The sequence below is a fragment of the Chlamydotis macqueenii genome, chromosome 6 (genome assembly GCF_036417535.1).
Source record: "Chlamydotis macqueenii isolate bChlMac1 chromosome 6, bChlMac1.mat, whole genome shotgun sequence".
Taxonomy (NCBI): domain Eukaryota; kingdom Metazoa; phylum Chordata; class Aves; order Otidiformes; family Otididae; genus Chlamydotis; species Chlamydotis macqueenii.
The window spans coordinates 37,115,583-37,139,769 of NC_141561.1; the positions used below are offsets into that span (position 1 = coordinate 37,115,583).

General features: G+C 41.8%; 1 protein-coding gene across 4 annotated transcripts in view; it reads left to right on the forward strand.

The window, feature by feature from the left end:
• UNC80 (unc-80 subunit of NALCN channel complex) overlaps positions 1 to 24,187 on the forward strand; it is a 131,386-nt gene that overhangs the window by 557 nt on the left and 106,642 nt on the right. For all 4 annotated transcript variants that reach the window (XM_086751173.1, XM_086751175.1, XM_086751174.1 and 1 more), the window contains exons 2-9: positions 852 to 900; positions 7,107 to 7,263; positions 8,114 to 8,412; positions 11,045 to 11,168; positions 12,993 to 13,066; positions 13,510 to 13,649; positions 17,583 to 17,844; positions 23,751 to 23,885. In XM_086751173.1, the coding sequence (XP_086607299.1) occupies positions 852 to 900; positions 7,107 to 7,263; positions 8,114 to 8,412; positions 11,045 to 11,168; positions 12,993 to 13,066; positions 13,510 to 13,649; positions 17,583 to 17,844; positions 23,751 to 23,885 (1,240 nt within the window). The remainder of the gene's footprint in view (positions 1 to 851; positions 901 to 7,106; positions 7,264 to 8,113; positions 8,413 to 11,044; positions 11,169 to 12,992; positions 13,067 to 13,509; positions 13,650 to 17,582; positions 17,845 to 23,750; positions 23,886 to 24,187) is intronic.

A 24,187-nucleotide genomic window follows, 5' to 3' on the forward strand; every position in this document is an offset into this window, starting at 1 on the left:
CCAAACAGATATGTCAAATTCTCACCTTATTTCATTGGATTCGAGAGTAATGATGTGTGAGGGGAGGCTGAATGTATGGCTGGGGCTTTATGTTCCTTGTGAATCCTGTCTGTCTCCTGTCTTAACAGAATTCTAAAGTGAAAACATTATGGGGGCTGTGGGGAGAGGGTGGAAGGTTTGAAGGTTGTGGCTCTAATTTAAGGCCTTGGTCACAAAATCCTTTTATTCTACGGTTTCAGTGTCCTCTAGAAAAAAAAAAAATATATATAAAAATTCTGTAATAGGGTGACCTGATTAATTTTTTAAATGTTTAACTCTGATCCCATTCGGGATGGGAATGACAGCAGAGGGTGGCGAGTGTTCTCTACCTGCTGGGTACAGGCCTGCATTTCATCCTAAGCAGCAGTCCTTCCACATCAGCCGTTGTAGAGGAAAATACTTAATATAAAACTGGCAAAAGGATCTCTGGCTTAAAATAGAGGCACGGCAAAATTCAGTAATATTTAACACATTTTAAGCAGAATATATTGAAAATCTTTCAGTGAGGTAAAATGGCTGAAAACTGTCTGATGAAAGATTTTTATCCATGGGGAACAGGACTTCTCTTGAGGGTGAATTAACTACCTTTTGACATACCAGCATGGGTGCATTCGTATTCTAGAAAAGCCAACAGCACTTTGTCAGATGTCGTCAACAGGTATCTTAACATTGTTTTGGCCTTATGTCTTCCTTTACATTAAGTTTCTCAGCTTTTTGCCAACCTTCTGACATGAGAAAAATCCTAAAAATAACTAAGTAAAATCTGCACTTGAATTGCTGGAGCTCTAACACTTTTTCCTCCTTTCCTTCAGTGCATTTTTAAGACCTAAGCTGGGGAAACAATATGAAGCTTCCTGTGTGGTATGTATGTGTTTCTCTTTTTCAACTCTTATTAGTAACTTACTTTTCATGCAACTTGATCTTGCCATGTCTCAGCTTACACCAAAAGTGGATTTAGTCCAGCCAGCTTAATTTTGTACTTTTATCACATGAGGGATTCAGATCCTTTTCCCACCTAGAGAATTTGGATATCATGTGTATCTCTCGACACAACAGAAATATATTCATTTGGATCTTAGTAATTGCACTAATTGGTAATCAAATAAAGTAAATAATGGTATGGGCATACGGAACTATGACAATCTGGGTCTAAACATGCAGTTCATCATGTGTGTATGTGCTTTCGGATGAGATTGATGTCATTTTAGTTTGCGATTACTGGAGCTTTTTCAGACTTAAAATATTGAAAGTCTAAACATTAAAAACAGGCTTTAAAGAATACTTTTACTATTGTGCAACATGAGAATACCTCCTCTACTGGAAAATAGAGGGAGCATGTCTTAGCAGCATAATTAAAAAGCGGTTATTATGCATATACTAATGACTCTTATTGCTAGTTGTATTTCAAATTAAACTCCAATCTACTCTCTAAAGGGAGGAGAAAGGGAAGGCATGCAGTATGTTCAAATAAGATGGGTATCTAGGGAATTTCAAAAATGCTTTTACTGTTGCTTGTCTGTGGATGACTTAAAGTATATTAAGCGGTTGCAGCCGAACTTGACAGACTGGAAAAACTAGGTCTGGACATGTATCTTAATAGTTTAAAGTACTTAGGTCTCTCTGCAGCAATTTTCTGACTTCCTTCTTACAAGATACTAAGCTGGAGAAGCCCTAGCTGCTGCTGACTAATTTTCTTCTAAGAAATCCATAAATTTTTCAAGGTTATTGCTAGATACCAGATACTGGTAGAGGACAACTGGCTTAGTGTGTTGGTGAGTAAAATGTATTGCAATTCTGGCACATGGAACAAAAAGCATTGTCACTGGTTTATACCCTTAACAGTTCCTGGTTGTTCAGAGGCTAGAAAGTTGAGCTTCTCTCCTTATGTCCTTCACCAGGAGTCTCAGCAGTGTGCAGGAGCCATGCTTTGAAGTACCTGTAATCTGAGGCTGTGTCCTCACTTTTGAGCTGATGTCTGTTACTGTTGGGTAGAGGGACAGAGCTTCCTTCTCTGCGCATTTGTACCTATGTGTCTGTGACTTCCTCATGCTTCGTGCTGTGCTACTGGCATCAGGTCTTCCCTCTGTGTCCCCCAGGGCTGATTCTAAAGCATGTGGTTCAGCCAAGGGAAAGGGAGTTCTGGAAAAACACTTAGGAAAGAGCCCCTCTACTCTGCTCTGGTGAGACCCCACCTGCAGTCTGCATTCAGCTCTGGAGCCCTCAGCACAGGAAAAACATAAACCTGTTGGAGTGAGTCCACAGGAGGCCACAAAAGTGACCAGAGGGCTGGAGCACCTCTCCTATGAGGACAGGCTGACAGTTGGGGCTATTCAGCCTGGAGAAGAGGAAGCTCCAGGGAGACCATATAGCGGCCTTCCAGTACCTAAACAGGGCCTATAAGAAAGATGGGGACAAACTTTTTAGCAGGGCCTGTTGTGATAGGACAAGGGTTAATGGTTTTAAACTAAAAGAGGGTAGATCTAGATTAGACGTATGGAAGAAATTTTTTACAATGGTAGTGGTGTAGCACTGGCTTTTTACCAGGAGTACAGCATCTAAATATGTAACTGTGCAACTCCGCTGGCACAAGGGCAGCTGGGGAATCCAAGGCACTAACTGAAGAAGTGGAGCAAGGCCCCTGATATTTGAGGCAGACGTTGCTTGACTTCCCTGACACTAGCTGTAGGACCTCAAAGGTCTCCCTCTTTCATAGAATGGTTTGGGTTGGAAGAGACCTTTAAAGGCCATTCAGTCCAACCCCCCTGCAAGAAGCAGGGACATCTCCAACCAGATCAGGTTGCTCAGAGCCCCGTCCAACCTGGCCTTGAATGTTTCCAGGGATGGGGCATCTACCAGTTGTTTTGTCTTCTGACACATCAAGGTGACTATCTGACACTGCTGTATTGACTAGAGTGCCTAAAAATACCGTGCACCTGTTATATGATCTGTCCTTTTAAAATTCTCTAGCCAGAATTGTTCTAGGCATGTATGTAGGCTGTTAACTGTCTGACAATGCATGTGACACAACACTGCAGTATTATATTCTTTTTCTGGGCTCTAAACTTGCTGCAGTAGAACTTGCTGCATATTGTGCATTGAGGAAGCAGATGCTGGAGGCCTAGATTCAGTGGGTACAGCAGCTGATCTGCAAGAGCAGATTGCATTGCTTCTTTGAGCTTTGCTTTATACTTTAATATTTGAGGAAAAACCTAGCCCTTTCATAGTCTTGTTTTCCTTACCTGAGCAGTCACCCTGACTTCAATTGGTCTATGAGTAATGGCCTTTAATCTGAAGATAGCTGAATACTAACCGCCCCCCCCCAGCATTGTATTACACTGTTTAAATGCTCTTGTACCTGAGTATGGATTTAATCTTCTGAACGAGGAGAAGGAAGAACTTCTTTTGCTCTGACACAATGCCTTTCCCAATATGCATCAGTCAAAGCTGTAAATGACCTCACAGGAATGTATCTGAGTGCTGCACAAAGCTGATGTGTTTCTTAAGGTGAGGGTAATGGACTCAAGGATATGTTTTGAATTCTTTTACACTGGATTTCATTTGGCATAGAACAGTCCAAACATTTTCTTGAGGATCTTACAAATTCAAAGTTTGCCTCTTTTCTGGATTTTTACTTGTTTTTGCAAATGCAGTAATGTTTTTGTTTATTGTTATGAATGATTAAAGGATAGATATGGAACAGAGTTTAAAAAGAGGCCACCTTTATTTTATCTATCCAATGGACATAATTGCAGAAAACTGAGTTTTTGAATATGGGAATTTTCTGTAAATAAAGTGTTTGACATCTGTGTTTCATTGCTTATCAATATTTATACTATTACAATATTTAGTAAACAATAAAGCCTCACTATCCCTTGTGCCATGAACTCCTGGTTTAATGTTTTAGATCTTTCTAGGAACTCTCCTCTACTCAGCAGACCTTCCCCAGATTGACAATACTGTTTGCCTGTATTTCTAGTTCTTTCCAGTTAGTCTGAAATGACTTTAGCAATGGTTCTCTGCTTTCCACCACAGTGGAAGAGCTTTGGAAGAGCAGGGCAGTAAGGTTCTCTCCAAGGACAGAAATTCAGTTCAAGAAACAGTAACATTCCCTTTCCAGTGGCAAGGACACACAGGCTGACCCTGGCCACAAGGTATTTGACAGCCCCTTGGTTCTTGGTGGAGAAGAGGGTAGAAAGAGCAGTGAGAAGGCAGCCAGACAAAACTGTGAAAACACATGACATTGCCAGGCTAAAGGGAAAAATGCTTGTGTAAGAGGCCCTGAGGGAACTGAACACACACACACGCGCAGAGTACTTCTGAAAGGGGCTGCCCTTTCTCCAGCCAAGGCGTAACACTGACTTCCCTTGCTATCACTTTAGCAGAAGTTCTTCATCCTCCTTTGGCATGTGGAGTGCTGCAGGCAGGGACAAGCCTGCTGTAAGCAGGTAACTGTTTCATTAGCCGGGCAGCAGCCATGAGACTGCAACTCCAGACATATCCATAGCATGATGGTATCTCCCTTCTGACTGACTTGCAGGGAGCTTACCTCAGACATTCTCATTCAGCCTTCTCATTGAAGCATGTAACTCCACTCAGCTGTAGCAGCAGTTGGTTAATGCACGTGGGGTGAAAATTAGGTCTTTCATCTTAATGTCTGTATATTCTCTGTAGCGGGTCCTGAAACTTAGAGTAGAGCCATAGCAGACCAGAAGGGAGGCTCTGCAGGACCAAATGGGAACCCAGGGCCTTGAACCTTGGTAATCTGGTGTAGCTGGACCTTTATGGAGAACTCCAGGCAAATCCCATGGGAAGGCTTGTCCAAAGAACTGCATGTTCTTGTGGGCTGCTTGTGGCAGTTATCAGTGCAGGGACTGATGCCAGCTAGGTCCCATGCTGATAGTACCTGTGGCGTGGCAATTGTGTGCCAGCCAGTGCCTGTAGACACAAGTGGTTTCCATACAGTAGCCTTTCATTTGCATTTTTCTGGCAATGTGGAGTACTGCTATCTCAGATGCTTATGATCACATACGCTGTTCCAGAAGCTTGATCTTTCGTTGTGGTACAGAAATATGTTTAACTTTCTGCTTAGGCCAGCAAAGAACAGAGGAATCTGATGGCTAATCATGTAGGAAAAGTTTCATGTGCTCAGAAACCCAGCATGTTGACGTGAATACAAGCCCAGTTTAGAGACAGAATTGCAGACTTCTTGACTTCCTCTTCAGTTTCTGAATTATGCAGAATGTGGGCCAGAGCTTCCAGGAGGCAGTTGGAGGGCTTTCTCCCTGATGCTGTTGAAGCACCCCTGACCTTGAATGGAAATCCAGAGGGCAACAATGTATCTCCATCCTGCTTCAGAATAGCATAGTGGCTCATGGTGGTTTTTTTTTTGTTTTTTTGTTTTTTTGTTTTTTTTTTTTTTTTTTTTTTTTATTCATTCCTTCTGCTTGCTCTGTGCCCTTGAATGGCTCTGTCACTGTACTGAAGCATGAGCTTATGGTTTGGCTTTTCTATTGGGGATGAGAAAATAATTTCTCCCAGGCATGGCAAGCTAACCAGTGGTAATGTGCACTCTGTGGCTGTGCGCGCTTGTTTTCTCAGGTCGCAGCCATATTCGCTGGTGCGGGCAGACATGAGCTCCTCCATCGAGAGGCACGGTGCCCTGGTGCAAGCATCCTTTCCCTGGTAGACATATTTTCCTGCCCTGGTGCTAAGAAATACACATTGCTGACAATCTAATTCATAGCGTATTATTTTTTACTAATTGCCAGGGAGCCAGCATTTTTGTCCATATTACAACTAATGCCCGCTAATTTCAGCCATTGCTCCATAAAGAAAGTCTATTGAGTTTTCTGAGTAGAACCTGGAGTTTCTAGTAGGTGGGCACAGTGACTTTTTACACACCCAGTGTTTGTTGGCAGCTCTGATGTTTGCTGTCAGTATTTCCTCGGGTTCAGTTTGTATCTGCTGGGGTATGCGTAAGAGCGCATGCTACCACTGGTTAATGTGCCGTGCCTGGGAGTGGCTGGGCATTTAGGAGAGCTAGGTTATGACTGCTGCCCTTTTTGCTTTTCTTCTTTATAACTAGGTTTGTTCTTGTTACCCCTCCAATTTTACAGGAAAAATTGGCAATACTGGTGTTGGAACTTTATAAATCTGGAGCAAGGGCATTTGAAGCATCCATTAGGTCATGAATGCCAACAGTTACTTGTTTGCTCAGAGCCTGATAAAACTGGTGAAACAGCTTATGAACAAATAGGTAGCCAAGAGGCTAAACTGGTATATGGCAAGGACGTGCATTGTCGGTAACGTATTTCTTTGCTTTAGGAACTTCAGTGAAGGAATATAACTGCTTTTGTGACCTATAATGAGATCTTTATGTCTGGTCAGAGGAAGAACTTATTTAAATGGTTAAAGCAACTAGCAATAAGGAGCTTTGTTAGGGACTTCAAAGGCAGATAGTCTTATTTTTGTTGCTTGAGGTGGAAATAATGAAATTGCTGCAGCCATCAGCTCTTTTAAGTGTTCACAAAACCATTACGTCATGGCTCGACAAAAAATTTTCTACACTGATTATTTTTTGTGGCAGGGTGTGAAAACATTTCCTAAGGCCCATATACCTTTAATGGGTTGCCCTTTATTTTACGCTAAACTGAAAGGCCATGTAAGTGTGAGAAGAATATCCAGCTCTCAGCTCCATGAATACGAGCTTCATTAGCTCCTGTGACTTCCAACAGGATTACTGGCATGCCAGATTAATACCCAGCACAACTGCAAGTCTGACTTGATCTCGGCGTTTACTAATATGCATGATACTTGCTTTAATGCTTTTTTTTTTTATTACAGAGAATATATTGAGTGGCCCATTCATTTCTTAGCCAAGTATGTCCGTATGTCTGGTGAGCTTTTGCTACAGTCTGTCTTTCAGGAAGAAATATTCTAAGGTGTGCTTTAGTTATATAATGAAAAGGTATAGATTACAGGTTTTTTAAAGAGAACATTGTATGTACTAGAAGGTATGGGCAGAAATAGATATACAGTGTCTTTTTTTTCTTTCTTCTTACTTCTAGTCTTTTGAAAGAGTTTTAGTAGAGAACAAGCTGCATGGCCTTTCTCCAGCTCTCTCTGAAGCCATCCAGAGCATTTCTCGCTGGGAACTTGTCCAAGCTGCGCTCCCGCATGTGCTGCACTGCACCGCAACATTGCTCTCCAACCGAAACAAGCTAGGTTAGTGCTCACGTGAGTTTGGTTTTCCATTACTGAAGTTATCAGTCAAAATATGACAGATTGATTCTCAGAGTGCCAACAGACTGTAAATCCTAGAATCTCAGTTAGTTCATTCTGATTGCCTTTCTTGATCTGTTCTCATTTATAGGAGGGTAACCTGTGAGAGCTTCCCCAGGGAAGTTAATGGTGCGATGAACTGAAGAATCAAAGTAGTTAAATAATATTTTGCTAGTTGTTTTCCAGTGATAATAGAACTAGCTTTAGCAAAAGCCTTACCACTCAGCAGGCATGGGTTTCTTGAAGGAATACGTATTTCTTTCAAGGCACAATGCAGTGCCCAATTGCAGCAGGTACTTTAAATATCTTCAGTTCTTTTTTTTTTTGTTGTTCTTTTTATTCAGAGAAATACATTTGATTCTCAGCAGATAAGTCAATTAGATAATATGGGTAGGACTAGGTCCAAATCTAACTTGGTTTACCAGTCTTTTACTGATTTCAGGAGTGATTTAAGCAGAACTTGCTTCATCAGACATGCCATTCAATAATCCAACAAGACAGGACTGTCAAGCTGACATCTTTTAGGAGCAGTCTATGTCCATGCATTCAGTTGCCCTGCAACTGGCATTTCAGTTCAGGGACTGACCTGCAAATGCTGTGAAGTAAATGGAAACTTGTGAATTAGGAGGTTTCAAAAATAATGAAACGGAATGCTGATATTTTTAATGGTAGAATTTTAGTTTTCAAATGCTATCAGGATGTTGGATGCCCAGCTTCCTGTGTGACTCTGCAAGTCTCAACAGTACCATTAATGGAAACCCTGTGAGATACTGTGATGCATTTTTCCATCCAGGACATCAGGATAAGCTTGGAGTAGCTGAAACAAAGCTTCTTCACACTCTTCACTGGATGCTGCTGGAGGCCCCTCAGGACTGCAACAATGACCGATTTGGAGGAGACAGAGGTTCTAGTTGGGGAGGGAGCGGTAGCGCCTTTATCCATCAGGCCGAAAACCAGGGATCACCAGGACATCCCCGTCCCAGTGCTGCAAATGATGAGGAGGAGAATAACAGAAGGAAGTTCTTCCAGAACTCTATGGCCACAGTGGAGCTCTTTGTGTTCCTTTTTGCTCCTCTTGTCCACAGGATTAAAGTAAGTGGAACATTGGTGTGGGGTACTTGTCTGGAGACACCTCTGAGCAGGGAAAGAATGATTCTGCCTTTCTGATTGTTAGTTAATTCAGCCTACAGTGCGTACTGGGTGACCACTGGAAGTGTTTTAACAAACTGGCAGAAAACCACTGCCGTCAGGAAGAAATATTTCCAGTGGTGTGAACAATCACCACAGCATCAGGCAGACACAAAGGAAAACGAATCTGACGTGAGACTTTTTCAGCCCTTGGGAATGTCAAAGATCTGTGGCCTTTGTCAAGTCTTTGGGACCCTGGAACCTGCAGAAAGGATTGTGAGCTTTAGCTTGCTCCAGTGATTGTATACCAGTGCTCAGAAGAGCCTTGCTAGCTTTTCAGGGATTCCACCATGGGGCTGCCGCTGGGATTTGTTGTTGGCATTACTAATCATCTTGATGCTAATTACCAGGAATGCATGATAGTGGTATAAGTGTGGCAGTGGCAAAGGCAGTTGAGCATTCCTTTGTTCTGAAGTCGGAAGCAGGCAGCAGGCTTCCTGTCTGCCAGGGTCCCTCTGTTGGTTTTATGCTGAGTGCATCAGCTTTGCAGAGTGGTGTGATGAGGAGACATTTTCTGCATGCTCTGACTCCTGCCTCTTGTCTTTAGTCTCTCTGGAGGGCTGCCATTTAGCCTTTACATTTCCAGCTAGGCCTCGGAAGAGAAACTGGCTTTGGAGACTAGAAAAGGTTTATAAAGTCATGCAGTGATGGAGGCTGTTACCTGTTCTAATCCAGCCTTGTATGCTGTGACAGTTGAAGAAGATAAGAAAGTGCAGGAGATAAAGGATAATCTTTTGGTTAAGGCAGGTGAAAGCAGATCTGGAGACCTAAATTCTTTCCCTGCTTCTGCTACTGAGTTCTTGTACAGTATTGCTCAATTTACTTAGCCCAAATTTTTCATGCTTGTTCACTAGCTCCACGTTTTTACTGTAAGGTACTGAAACATGACAGGAAGAAATGCTGTATTCTTTTCAGTGCTACGTACACAAATGTGGGCTTCCCTTTGAATAAATGAATTTAAACTGGAGGTAGACTCTGGCTATTAGAGATTAGGTTTCCAATTTTTGAATATTAATCTTTCTGGGGTGAAGTTTCCCATTTACAAGATGGGGTTAATAATAATATCTTAGGTTTACCTTGAAAATCTCTGAGATCTCTGAGATTCCGTACTAATGAACATTGAAAAGCCCATGAAAACATGCCTGTTTCTGTTGTCAAAGCAAAGCTCAAAAAAGGTGAACTAAATGAGGCATGTAACTGGTCCACTAAGTCAGCATTGTCCCCTCTGTGTTTCACAGAGGTGGGGGTCTCAGGGGAAGAATACTATCTGATCGGATAACCGAAGTAATGCATGTGCTTAAGGAAGATGATACATGTTTTCACAGGCCAGACTTAAATTATTGAATTCCTAGCTTCTGAGAGGATTTGTGTATTTAGCAATGTGTTTTTAAATGAGGCTTTTGGGTGTGAGGGGGGTGCATGTAATCCTGTAACTTCATGACTGTAAATAAAAGTGCTGGCACGTCACCAAAAGCAAGCAGTGCAAAGTGAAAATGCAATGTGTTACTGCTACCACTTTCAAAAGCCTTGCAAGGTGCTCTTTAGTAAAAATAGTAAGTATAAACAAGCTTAGTTTATAACAAGGCTTGTGGGCTCATTGTGATGCAACGACACTAACGAAGAGTAGGGAATAGAAGGGCTGGAGAGCTACAAGCACTTGGCTCCTGCCGTTCCTTTAGCTCTGTCTGCATCATCGATTTCAGCCGCTGAGGCATGTGGAGCTATGTCAACAGGAGACAGTGCTGCAGCTATCATTTATGCTGCCAAAACTGCTATTACCATGTTGTTTGCCTTACAGGGGTAGCTGGACTATTCCAACATTAGTGTTTCCTAATGTAGATCTGACCTTAGATGAAGCAAGCGCATACCTGCACCTTGATCGTGCTAAGATCTACTTGTGTACAAATTCACATGATTTCAGCTCCTTGCATGTGTAAAACAGTGATGGCACAGGTGTAAGTAGTACCAATCTCTCTGTATTCACATAGCTCAGGTACTAGTAGTGCTAATAATAATAGCATTGTATACTGCTCTTTCATAGTAATTTGTTCCATTTCATGTTTCTTCAATTTCTAAGTATGTTTTAACATTTAGTGTTCTTATTCTTTTAGGGCAAGAAATTCAAGTCTCGGAGTGTAAATCCTAAGGTTGAGATAGAATACTGAGTGTGAAGTGGTTATGTATGGTCAGAAGGGATGCTCTCTGACACAGGAATGGTCTTCTCTTTTACAGCTTAATGTCCTGGAAAAAAAGTGGGTTTCATTAACTAGTATGGAAATTTCATTTGGAAAAAGCCTCTTGTATAGTTTTGTATTGAGATTTCCCTATCATTTTTAATAGCTACACTTGAAATGTATTAATGTCTGCTGAGTAGTGTCAGTGGCTCTTGAGTTTGCATATGCTGGCCACAGAACTGCACATGGTATCACTCATTTCATGTAAGATCTGTGCATCAGTGAAATGACAATCTATTTAGACTGGAAACAACAGCCTTTTGTGTGAGGGTGTGTGATACAATTTCTGTTTGTCTTTCTAGGAGTCTGACCTGACCTTTCGGTTGGCTAGTGGCCTTGTTATTTGGCAGCCTATGTGGGAACACAGACAGCCTGAAGTTTCTGCCTTCAACGCCCTTGTAAAACCAATCAGGAACATCGTTACAGGTCTGTGACTTTGCTGTGGTAATGTAGCTCCTGAGAGCTGGAAAACCTTTCCTTTGTTTACCTGATGCTGCCTTATGTTCTGTAGCCATCGTATTTAAAGGAATATGTAAATCCAGCAGGAACTAGTCAAGCCTTTGAGAGTAGTTTAAGGTTGTTTCCCCTCAGTCAACTGACATTTGCATAACAATTACATAGGAGATGAGAGACACATCACAAATAGGAAATGAGAAACTCTTCAGTAGAGTTATCATTTCCTGTTGACCTCCTATCTCTGTTTCACCATATGTTCCCTAGTTGCTAAGAAGGGCAAAGGCCGTATCTAGCAGCAGCCTTACGGGTGGGAAAGGCTTTCCCAGACTGGCGCTGGACAAAAATTAACAGTGAAGAGCATGCAGTTGGTAGTGTAGGTTTTCCTTCTATCTAAAATTTGAATTTCAGCATGTTATGAAATTAGACAAAGTTGTTTCAGGAAGCTCCAAAGAAGGCTTAGGTGGTGAATTCACTTCTGTGTACTGGAAGGGGCTGCTCCTCCTTTGTACTTGAGCCATAATGAGACTGGAGTTGGGTGCTTTGGCTTCCAAGCCTTCGTGTCTTGCCTAGTTCTAAAAAACCTTTTTCACTTTTATGTTTTTAGACAAGAGTTTTGCATAATTCCTACAAGGTAGTGAATTGAAAGTGTGACAAGTATATCGTTGTAGAATTGCTTGCTTGTTCTCAAAAGCATGGAACTGTCATTTTCACAGGAGTGAAAATACAGTTTGCTAAATCAAATTTTTCTGACAACGCGACATTTTCGAAGTTGTACTTTGTTCTGAAGGCTTTGTAGGCCTCTGGGACAGTCCAGAATTGAAAAGATTCCAGTTTTTCAAATTGTTTAAAACCATCTTTGACATCTAGCTCTTCCTCCCTCTGCTTCAGCTTCTGGAATTAAAAAATAGGATTTTAGCCCTGGAACTAACAAAAGGAATTAGTCCTAAGTTTTCTTTGACTGTTGGAATTCTTTTCCATAGGTCTGGAGTGTCCTCAGAAAATCCCTAAAGAATAGCTTCAGGAGCAAAGTCTGAAATTAAATTACTCTGTTATGTTTCCGAAACATTTTCAGCAGAACTGAAATAGAAATGGGAATGAGGTTCTTCATACCAAGGAATATTCTGCTAACAGCATTGTTGTCTCAAATTGGATCCAAAAAGTTAAATTTACTTAAATTTTCCTTCAAACAACAAATTAAAAAAATTCTGCTCAAGAAGCTCTGCAATGTTTTGTTTGGAGTCAGTCTGATCAGTCTGGTCAGTCATGTTTGAATAGCTTGCAGTGTGACAGGATCTCAAGAATTGCCATCCTGGACTTTGTGATGCCTTTGTTCTTCTACAGTATTGCTGATCAAACTTTCTGTATGATATTTTTGTGTTTCCTGTGATGAAGGCATTTGTCAAATTGGAAATCACAATACATTCTGAGAGATGTAACCTAGAAAAGGAGCTGAGTATATGTGAAAATAGGAGGAGGAAGAGCTCCAAAATAAAAGGCAATAGTATGCACAGGAAACAAAATTCGATGACAAATGGGTTTAGGATAAAATTTATATTAAAATTTAATTTTAAAGAAAGAATTTCAGTAGACATTGTTGACAACACAATTAAAAGAATTGTGCAAAAATTGGTACAGTCCTTTTTTTCTTTTTATGGGTGTGGCTAATGCATAGGAAGCCTGCAGCAGAGAGATACTGCTTTGGGTTTGGTTTTGTTTTCTGGTTTATCCTTTCAGTGATACATGTTAATATTAGAAGTGATTCCTAAAATGTCCTGATTTGACTTTTTTTCTCAGCTAAGAGAAGTTCTCCCACCAACAATCAGAGTGTTACTTGTGAATCCCCTCATCTGGACAGTGGACATACCGAGGTAAGTTCTGTGCTAAGGTTAGACGAGCTTGAATAAGGAGCTGAGGGGTGGGAGGGGGAAATAAATATTGAAACAGTACTTGCAGTTACCACCCTGAAGTATTCCACCTCCAGAAATTACAGTTCTTCACGGTTTTTCCAAAGGTTCCCAACCTTGTCTGCTGGAACCAAAGGGATCCTTGTCAGGATCTCCTTGGCCATATCCCATCTTATAGGATGGAAGCCTGATCTTACATATTTTCTTGGGCAGGAGCCATCTTACCCTTTGCCTATACAATGCCTAGTACTGAGAAGCCCCAGGCTTGATCAGTTTCTCCATGGTATTACCATGGTATTATGGTATAAGTAATAGTCATATCTAAGCACAAAGTGCAACGAGAAAACTAATATGAGAGAGATAAATATGTTTATATACCTACTTCCTTGTATTAAAACTATCCAAAGGGACTACAGGTGGTCTGTGAGACAACCCAGCCAGATTCTGTACCTCCAAAGGCCACCATTTCAGCATGTCATCGTGGAAATTCCTTGGATGGAAGCGTATCCTCCCAGACCTCTCAGGAGAGAGGCACCGCACATCCCAGGTACAGACTCCTTCAGCAGAAAGCTAGGCTTGTGTGACTCAGTGGTGGGGCTCACAGAAGTCCTTTATTTTGAATCTGCCGTTGTCTGTACATGCCAAGGGTGCTGGATGTTTAGCTCAAACTCTTAATTCAGCAAATCTCAGTTCTGGGTGATGAACAAGGTGGTAACACTTAATATTCAATGCACTGTCATTGGAGAAATCTCTAGCTGGCCTGTTGGGACATTTTCTTTGGTCTTTTCTAATATGTTGGTTTCTTATAGTTAAAGACACTAACAAATAACCTGCAGGTTCAACTCTGCTTAGCTGGATTCTGCCTTAGGCAGCTGGTATTTTTTCTGGCTTCCTTCTAATCAAATTTTCTTTGCCTTTAGCAAAGAATTTTTGCAAGCCTGTCTCCATTGCCTTCATTATGCCTTCTCTGCATCCTGCTGCTTAGCTTGTTTAGACTGCTGGCCCAAAGGAACAGACTAACAACGAAGCGCAGCCACTCAAACATACTCCTAGCTTGTCCTGTGGAGCTCAGGCCGTGGTTTTCCAGTGGGGCACTGATAAATTAACTTATTTTAATCTAGATTTGTGCAGGTAAAGATAGGACCAGATTTTCAGTAGTGCTGGACACTCAGTAGTGCCATAAAGTAAATGAAGCTGATGAGTGTTTTCAAGGGGTGGAGAGAGAGGTAAGTCTAGCTATGTTTTTAGATCTCTATGGATTTAGGAGTGTCACTTAAACTCCTCCTGAAAATTTTGGTCCCATTGCTTATGTCTTCTGGGGTATGTCATATCCAAACCAGCAGTGTTTTGAGAAATTGCTTCATGACAAAGACAGAAGAAATGTGAGATGGAGTAGGTTTCGATATGATCTAGAAATGGCTCTGATTTTTCAAAAAGAGTTGATGCACCCTTTCGCTGGTGGAAAGGGCACAGCTATTCTCTAGGGTTCTGATTCCATCAGGATGCTTCCCTTGGGATTTTGTATCAAGCCTACTGTCAGTTCTGAGTCTTTATTTAATTTGTATTAATGTGGGCCAGTGAAACTGAAGTTGGAGACAGAACTGCCTTTCTATGAGTGAACTACTGCTCAGAGAGTGCACAGGCGCAAGAAAATAAGCAGCCTTTTAAGAAGACAGAATCAGGTGATCAATTTGTCAAGCTGGGTCTGGTGGTTGCTATGGGGATGAAGCTCCAGACAGGCTTTGAAGAGAGCATCATTATGCCTCCTCATTTGCAGAACTCATTGATCAGTTATAACTGTGCAGGGAGCTTTGGTTGCCAAGCAACAGGCAACTGGGGAACAAATGTTGTTTACTCGACTTCCCAACAGCCGCAGTATTCCTTTGTCCTTGGGCTGAGGTTGAAGGAAGGCTGCTTTTCCAATCTCTCTGCAGTCACAGGCAACCAAGAGCTGGTTATACAAACACTAGGTTTCCTTCTGAATGAAGCACAGAGTTTAATTTCTGGTTCCTCAGATGCTTCTTGAGCAAATGGCCTGTTCCTCTGATCCTGGCTAATTATCCCTGCACCACTCAGTGAAATTCTGCATTTGCAGATGTTGCAGTTTAACACTGAAGCAAATCAAGTCACAGCCCTTTATCCAGCTGCTGCATATAAGACAGTGCCTGGGAAACAGACTTTGCAGGAAGGGCTTTAGTGACAGATATTTCATAAGAACATGCCCTGCTCTAAGCTGTGTTGTGCCTCAGGCTTACCGATGCTGCATACAGGGGAGTGTGAAAGACTGTTTAGACTCAGACACTGATCAGGGTCCTGCAAAGTGACCAGGGAGCAATGCATCATCCTTTACATTTGCTGCTGCTGTTGTGGGCTTTATTTCCTTTCTGGGATGCTTTTGAGTATGCCAGCTATCCTTACAATTTTTCACAGGCTGCATCTATGTGACACAGTCTTGACTGTGACAAAAGCAGCCTTCACATCAGATTTATGGGGAAACCTTCATAGCGTATTTCCATTTATCATTATTTTCTCCTTCCTAATTCAGTTTTTCAGGTTTTTGTAACAGCTTATTTTTAGAGTTGTCAAACTTGTAACATTTTTATCTTTAATACAGAACTAGGGGAGAAGTTTTGAATCTATAGATTGCATGTAGTGACATATGCTGGCACAGGTGGGCTGGTCTGCAGTTGCCAAGTGCCTTCAACATTGGCCTTTGGGGCTGGCAGCAAAACAGCTCCCGTAGGCGTGAGTTCTAGATGCACGCATTGCTACAAGCCCAGCATTGCCACCTGCCCTCCGTTTCCAAGCACGTAATGTGGAGCAGGGTTCACGTGATTCCCAGTGGTGCCAGCATTCGCTGCGAGCTTCTTTCTCCTTTGCCAGTCCTATACCTGCCTTGGATGCACAGGGCAGCTTTGTGGCACTGGGCACCAATCCAGCAAAGCACTTTAGGCATGCACTTCACTTTAAGCATTTAGAGATTCCACTGGGCAGTATTGCTGCTCGTTCCCTAATGCTCTGCTGGACTGTGGCCTTGGGTGCCTCTGTTCAGAATGTGGTGGTACCCAGCTGGAGATGGGGGTGTCCTGCCAATGCTGTTTGCATATTGTTTAGCAGAGTTGATAATATAAATGGCTTTTTTAAAAAAAAAAAAAAAAGTTCTTGTGATGATTCCCAAATGCCTGAGAATACAATTAATGGAAGTACTGTTGATTTTTATAGAATCCAAAAATCATAGAAATACTCAGTTCAGAGGTGTGTTTCTAAGATCCTGAATGGAAACATTCAAGTTGTGTACTTCCACAGGCCAAAAAATACACGCATCTCCAGAGTTCCTGCCCCACCTCCAGCATTTCAAACCTTCTTTTCCCATGTGGTTCTCATTCCTTTGACTCCATTTCACTGCTTCTCTTCTGACAGATTTTCTCTTAACAGCTAGTGACTATGCAGAGGGTAGATCAGGCCAGTTGTACTTTGCTGGGAGAGAAGTGGTACAAAAAAATCAGTAATAAAAAAGTTGGGGCATTTTATTGCAATAAGATTGGCTCTGAAAACAGATATAATCCCTTTGAAATCTGAAATCTCTGTAGTCTCATTTCTGAGACTTAATACAGACATCTTGCTTTTGCATGCACTAACTTCTACAATTCTTAGAAAATTCCATACTAAAACCCATCAGGAAACAATTCCACCTGAAAGGCAGGAAAATTATAATGAAGGCTAAAATTGTTGCTTTTCTCTAGCACACCTTGGCAAAGAGTGTCCATAACAGTAACTTTTACTTGTATAAGAATCCATTTAAGTGCTTAAAGGGTTAACTAACTTAGCTGCTCTGTCTGCTCCTTCATAAGTAAGGCTAATGTGTACAAATGTAAATAATTCCTAAATCTCTATTACTAGTATCTGAACAGCAGATGCTAAAGGGTTGTCTCTTTCCAGCTGAACAAATTATTCAGTTAGTGCAGGTGCTGGAGGCTTATTTTCAGACCACAGTTTAAGAAAGCAACCCTATCCAAGAAAACACTTAACAAAGCATGTACTCGAATCCTCTAGGGAGCTGAAAGCTAAATATCCACTTACGTGTCTTTAGTAATACTTTCCTCAGCCAGGGCCTTAGTCCCAAAGGGTCGGTGTCAAATGTCCCTGCAAGCTCAAGCAGGCACAGCTGTGCTCACATCCTGGTGATTTCTGCAGATGGCAAGAGAATGAGATTGGCTTACAGCTGTTGATGAGTGGCTAAATTTTAGGCATCTTAGTAGAGCTCCTCGATCTTTTGGGCTGGACCAGCATGTATGCTAGGACAGAACTGGTTTCCAGCTATCAAAGACAGCTTTGTGGTATCAAGATGATTGCTGAAGAACAGTTGAACAGGAAAACTTCACAGATCATTGTTCAATGGTTCTTGATTCAGAGAGTTGATAATCTAAGAAGGGCTAAGGAGCCTGAGGACTAACATTTCTACTCCTGCTTTTTGGAACAGGGTGTCCTTGGTGATCCCACCATGCCAGAAGTCTCGCTATGCCACATACTTTGACGTGGCAGTGCTGCGTTGCCTGCTGCAGCCCCATTGGTCTGAGGAGGGCACACAGTGGTCACTGATGTACTACCTGCAGAGGCTGAGGCATATGCTACAGGAAAAGCCAGAGAAACCACCTGAGCCAGAGATTACCCCTTTACCAAGACCTCGCAGCAGCTCCATGGTGGCTGCTGCGCCCTCTCTGGTGAATACCCACAAAACTCAGGTAAGCCATCAATAAGAGAATAGCAGCTGTTGTGGTAATGCTGGGAAGTGATGGCTGGACAACTAGTGAAAAGCACAGCTTTGGTGTTGATTAAACTGCCCAGAGGTCTGATATGTGCGTTGATTCAGAAGGAGACCCTGAGAACAATGAGGAGTTTGGAGGCAGAATCTGATGCAGAGAGTTGGAGCTGGTGACTGCTGAAAGCTCGAGGGTTGATTTGGGATAATTAATCTAGGGTGAACTGTGCTAACATTGTTTTTTAATGTGAGAATATACTAATGTAGTTGTCAGAAGAAATCAGACTGCCTTTGTGTTACAGTGTAGTGCTCAGGGCTCACTGAGCTTCTTTGGTGTAACCCCTCAAAAGAGAGAAAAGGAATTGCACTTGATACAGCACTGCACACTCCAGGCAAACACTTGGGTTAAAATATTGGCGTAGACTTTGCAAGCAGTGGCAGTGAGCAAAAGTCCTCCCTGTTGTTACCTCTTCTCCTGCTGTTATTCTTACTGCCTAACTGCTACCTTTATATTTGCCAACAAAACCTCAGGAGACAAACTGTCCTAATAGGTGTCAAGACTTGCTCCCTGTTTTGCTGGAAAAGGGACCCCAAACTCTTGACTTCTGTGCAGTGAAGGTCTTTGTGTTAGATCTTAAATGTTTTTTTTCTGTTGGGTAGCTCACCGTTGTTCTAGAGATAAAAAGGGGATGCTGCTGCAGTTCCAGTTAATCTCCTTGTTGATTTGTGCTACTTTTAGGTTATGCACTCTTTTCCTGTCATGCAGGCTTAGAACATGCAGATTCTGATTTACTCAGTGAATTCTGATTTACTGAGTTGATGGAACTGCCTAAAAAAATTAATACAGATTCTATTTTTGCAATCCAATTTTATAACACACCTCAAATAAAAGGCTCTATCTTCTGTCAGCGTTGCTGTCAAATGTCTTTTTTGAGTCAGAACTCTCAGAAGTTTTGATGTTTTTTCTTAAAATCCTTGCTTCTGGTATTGTAGAGCTCTGGCAGTTTTTGACCTGTCATTTTATAAGGGAGAAGGGTGAAACATCTTTTCTCCTGTACGACTCAGATGCTCAAAAGCAACAAAAAAAAAAAAGCATAAACAATGTTAATATTAGTACTGTTATTCTAAAATCTCACGTCTTTATAGCCATTCTTATGATTTTTATGAGGGCTGGTGGTTACTTGTGGTTTTAAAGGCTCAGCAGCAGCAGCAGCAGTATTGTTTAAACTGTATTATACTTTAGTGTCATTTCTGTAAAATGTTGCCTGTTTCAGCCCTGTAAAAGCTAGACATATCCCCGTAAAGGCCAGGTGATATGAATTACTATTCAGTCTTAGTCTACCTTTGTATGGGGATTTTATAGGATTGCTGTGCGTGTACAGAAAATCCTCCTTAATATCATCTCCTGGAGGGAGAATTGGAAGATATTGCTATTGATATGGTTCACTGTTTCCATGAGTATACTGTCCCTTTGCCTTTGCTCATAACAACTCAGTTATTTTGAGTATTAGCAAGTTTAGCTCCTCGTGCAACAGGGCGTGCAGTCAGTGGTTCTCAGCACAGTGGCAGCGTGAATGGGTCTGCCCTCCATAGGCACTGTTTGCACTAGCGTTGTGCTGGTTATTCTCTGTATACTGTGAAACACTTCCCTCCTTTCACACACTTGGCTGTTTCTTGGTTTTCCAGGCTGTTTGTCTTGCAGAAGATTCCTTTGCTCAGTTGCTCCTAACATTTTTCTGTTAAATCCATTTGGCAATTCCACTGGGTACTTTTTAGCTGTTAATGTGAGGACTCTGTCCAGGGCATTCTTCCCTCCAGGGCTAGGTTTGATTACTTTTGGTAACCTCTGTGTCAGTTCTGTGTATTTTTACTGCACTTCACCAAACTGGAATCCTGTTTAAAAAGGTTTCCAATTTGCTACGCAGAACAGCTGTGATGGAGGAGGTGAAACAGTCCTCTATGCAGCAAAAGTTTCAGCTCATGCCCCTCTTCTTTACTATGAGGACTGAAATCTGTGCAATGCACAGAGACACCTAGGCTCTGCTTCATCCCAGCCAAGTGTAGGGACTTACCTGCTGTTCTTAAATTCAGTCTCTCATCAGTCAAGGCTCTCTGCTTGTCAGAGGAGAATGCCACCTCCAGAGTGCTAAGATTTGTCATTTCTTTCTATCAACGCAAGAGATTTTATGCTGAGACTTCCTGAGCTCATTGGACACAGGGATATGCTCAAAGCTTGCTTTTTCAGTCTAGATCTTAAATTCCTAGTGTAATGTCATAGTTTCTGCTCACAGATTGATCAATGAGTTCTCAAAAATGTTGGCACTCTCTTTCAGTGAGATAGATTTAAAGTGGCAGGCAGAAACTGATTAGACAAAAATAGCTGCCTGCAAATAACATCAGGGACCAGTGGATTTTTCTGGTAAATCCACAATCTTTCTGTTTCTCTGCACTTTATCAGGGTAGCTTCCTGCATCTCCCTAAGCCTCAGCAAAACTCTCACACTTCTTGTGGCTTTCTGTCTGTCTGAAATCACATTTTAAATATAAGCTTGGGCTAACGGAGTTGGGATCGAGCGAACATGAAAAACATCCTCCATCCAGCCTAGTAAACTGAACAGCAAAGTAGAAAAAGATTCTTGCAATGTGCCAACACTCCTTGTTGTATAGGAAAAGGAGTACTCGATGGAGTATGAATAAAATGAATACTAGCTTCCTCTAGAAGGTGACTTTAATCTAAACGTATTTCAGACCTGGCAACACGTGATAAAGGAAATCTGCATTGCACCTGTATGCAGTGAATCCAGTATAAGGACAGGTCTAGGAAATGAAACCTTCAGAGGCTCGCAAACCTCTACAGTCTTGTGCTAACATTGCAGGGGCAAAGAGCCAAAGCTTAAATTAAGCATACGAACAATGCAGCTGTAGTGCTCACTGTAATGCTAATATAAAGCCAAGAGTCTCAAGTGTAATATCTTGAGAGCTGACAGAAGCACTAGTGAGCTGGTAGCCATACAGTCATATAGAAGGAAGGCAATAGAAAACAGAAAGAAAAAAATCTAGAGTAGTAGCTCCAAAACTATTTTGGTTTCTTATCCATCTTGTGCAAATCATCGTTGCCACATAGCCTACTGCCCAGAATAGCCACATTTTTAATCACTCTTCAACAGCAGTGCTAGCTTGGTTCATTAAAAAACATCATATACCACACTGTACATTTAAGGTGATTCTGTAATTTGGTTTTCTAGTGTTGTTTGCTCGATACCTACCCTAAGCGGATTTCAGAACTGGGACTGTGTCTTTCTGTGTTTGTATGGCTTTGTGTCACAGCAGGCCCTGATCCTCACTCTGTCCTTTTGGTGTCCATAAGCCACCTAATAAAACACTGGTTTTATAACTAATGGACAAAGATAATGAATCTGAAATCAATTCCTATGATGTTTTCCAGCCAGAAGAGGCGAGAGAGATGTAAAAGCTAAGAAACAAGCCATAGGAAATACATGCTGGCCTTGCTGTTGAGAGCACCTAGGGTTGAATCCTGATTTGCCGTCTATTGGGGTTTACATGTGACTCCTCCCCTGAATGTTTAGCCATATATGCAGAGTGGTTTAAAAGCATACCTTGACTGAATGTGACTGAAAACAACTTTCTGTTGCATGTCTCCTTTGTTCTTGTGTCGATAAAATGAATAGGAAGGATTCAAGGGTAGTCTTTTACTAGTCTGAAAAGTCTCTGGAGAATTTGTGGTTCCAAGTAGCCCAATAGTGCAAACACTGTGCCCGGTGCTTAAGACTTCAGCTGCAAAGACTGTCACAAGCTTGTGATGGACCTTCATATGCACATAATTGCATACTTGTGTATTGCAGAGCTCGCTAGCTCTGCAATACACAATCTGGCTAGCCAGAATCTAAACCTTCTGTACCGTAGGAGTCACTTCATTTGTAATTGGCATATGGCTATCTCTGAATTGAAAACAAAGAGGTATTTTAACATGATGCAATTGTTTATCACAAGCTTTCTGATGGAAAAGCAAGGAAGAAGAGCACCTGTGTTGGAAACAATATGATATTTAGGCAGAAGAAAATTATTCTGAGGGAATTTGGTCAGGTCAGCTGCACAAACATCTCATGAAAAGTGGCATCAGATCTTTAATGAGAACAGATGACCAGGAGCTGAGTTTATGCCACCTTTTGTAGCGAAGCCTTTCTTTACAGTAAGCACCTGTAATGTCTGTGGCTCAGTGCAGAAGGGGAGTAGAGTGCCCTCTACTGAACTGTCAGTAAATTAGTCTCAAGGTTTTCACTGTCGTGGGATATTCTGTGCTGTATAGCTATAGAGGCTCTCACAAATATGAACTATGGTGAAAACTATGATGAACAGATCTTGGAGCACTGCTAAGTGAAGGATGCTTACTGGTGTACAAGGCTTAAGTTTCTTTAGTGAGTAAATAATATTTTTATAAAGCAAGTCTCATGAAGGGACAGTGCTGCTTACTGCAGTTCCATTCCAAAATACATAGAATAGCTTGGATTGGAACATTGCAAGGAGCAGGGACATCTCCAACCAGGTCAGGTTGCTCAGAGCCCTGTCCAACCTGGCCTTGTTTCCAGGGATGGGGTGTCTACCACCTCTTGGCAACCTGTTCCAGTGTTCCACCACCCTCATTGTAGGAATTTTTTTCTTATATCCAATCTATATCTACCTCAATCTATTTTAAAATAGTGCTGTGAGTGCACTCTATCCTGCTGTCCATGTTGCCAACAAAGATGTTAAAAAGTGCCGGTCCCAGTACTGACCCCTGAGGAATGCCACTGGTCACCGCTCTCCACTTGGACATCAAGCCATTGACCACCACTCTCTAAGTACAGCTATCCAGCCAATTTCTTATCCACTGAGTGGTTCGTCCACCAAATTCACGTCTCTCCAGTTTAGAGAAAAGGATGTTGTGCAGGCAGTGTCAAAGGCTTTGCCCAAGTTCAGGTAGATTATGTCAGTTGGTCATTTCTCGTCCACCAGTACTGTAACCCTATCATAGAAGGCCACCAGATTGGTCAGGACCGATTTGCCCGTAGTGAAGTCGTATTGACTGTCACCAGTCACCTGCTTATTTTCCATGTTCCTTAACATGGTTTGCAGGAGAACCCGCACCATGGCCTTGCCAGGCACAGAGGTGAGACTAACTGGCCTGTAGTTCCCTGGGTCTTCCTTCTTTCCCTTTTTAAAAACAGAGGTTATGTTTCTCCCTTTTCCAGTCAGCAGGAACCTCACCAGACTGCCACAACTTCTCAGATATGAAGGACAGTAGCTTGGCAACTTCATCCGCCAGTTCCCTCGGACCCGTGGATGCATCTCATTGGGTCCCATGAACTTGTGCACCTTCAGGTTCCTTAGGTGGTCTCGAACCTGCTCCACATATTTAAGGGCATATGTTATTAAGGGCATATTGTCTTAGATCTTAAATAAAACACTTCAGAAAGAGTAGCCATTGTAATTGCTTATGAGTGTAAACCCAAGGCCACAAGAAGATCATCAGCTACACAGAGTCATTCCTGGGATAAAAAACAGAGTAGAGTAGAACATGAGTCTTCCATGCTGCTAAACCGTACTGATGGCAGTGCCCGAGGCTTTCTGTGGCAGCACAATGTGCTGTACTTTTTTTCTGTGAAGACAGAAATGTTAGATTAGGTAAACAATTCTGGGACTTTCTAAATTTTGTTTGTTCGGTTTTTTTTTCTTTAAATGTGTGAATAGTGTTCTGTGTAATTAATTGAAAGTCCTTTTCCTTTACGGTGCTCCTATGACAGCTCTTGGAAATAGCTCTTTTTTTTTTTTTTTTTAAGCGGATTATCCTCTATTTCTCCTTGTGCTTATTGTCCTCTTTTGGGAGCTGCAGGATCTTACAATGAAATGTAATGAGGAAGAAAAATCCCTAAGCACAGAGGCATTTTCCAAGGTTTCACTGACCAACTTGCGTAGACCAGCAGTTCCAGATCTCTCCACAGACCTGGGGATGAACATCTTCAAAAAGGTAAGTGGAAGAAAATTGTACTTTAATTTACCTATGATGCAGCAGCACTCCAGTGTCCTGCTAAGTAGCAGCTGAAGGTCTACTTGGACTATATATTCATGCCATGTGTGAGATCTATATCTCTTTTCCCTGGAAATGATTCTGTGTGTTATTACATAGGTTTTTACATGCATGTTCCAAACACAATACTGAAATCTTTATTCAAGTAACTATCCGGCTGAAATTGCATGAGGGGACAGTACTGAAACTGTGCTGGTTTTTAAGTGCTGGTGCTCACTGTAGTTCCAACTATTTCTGACATT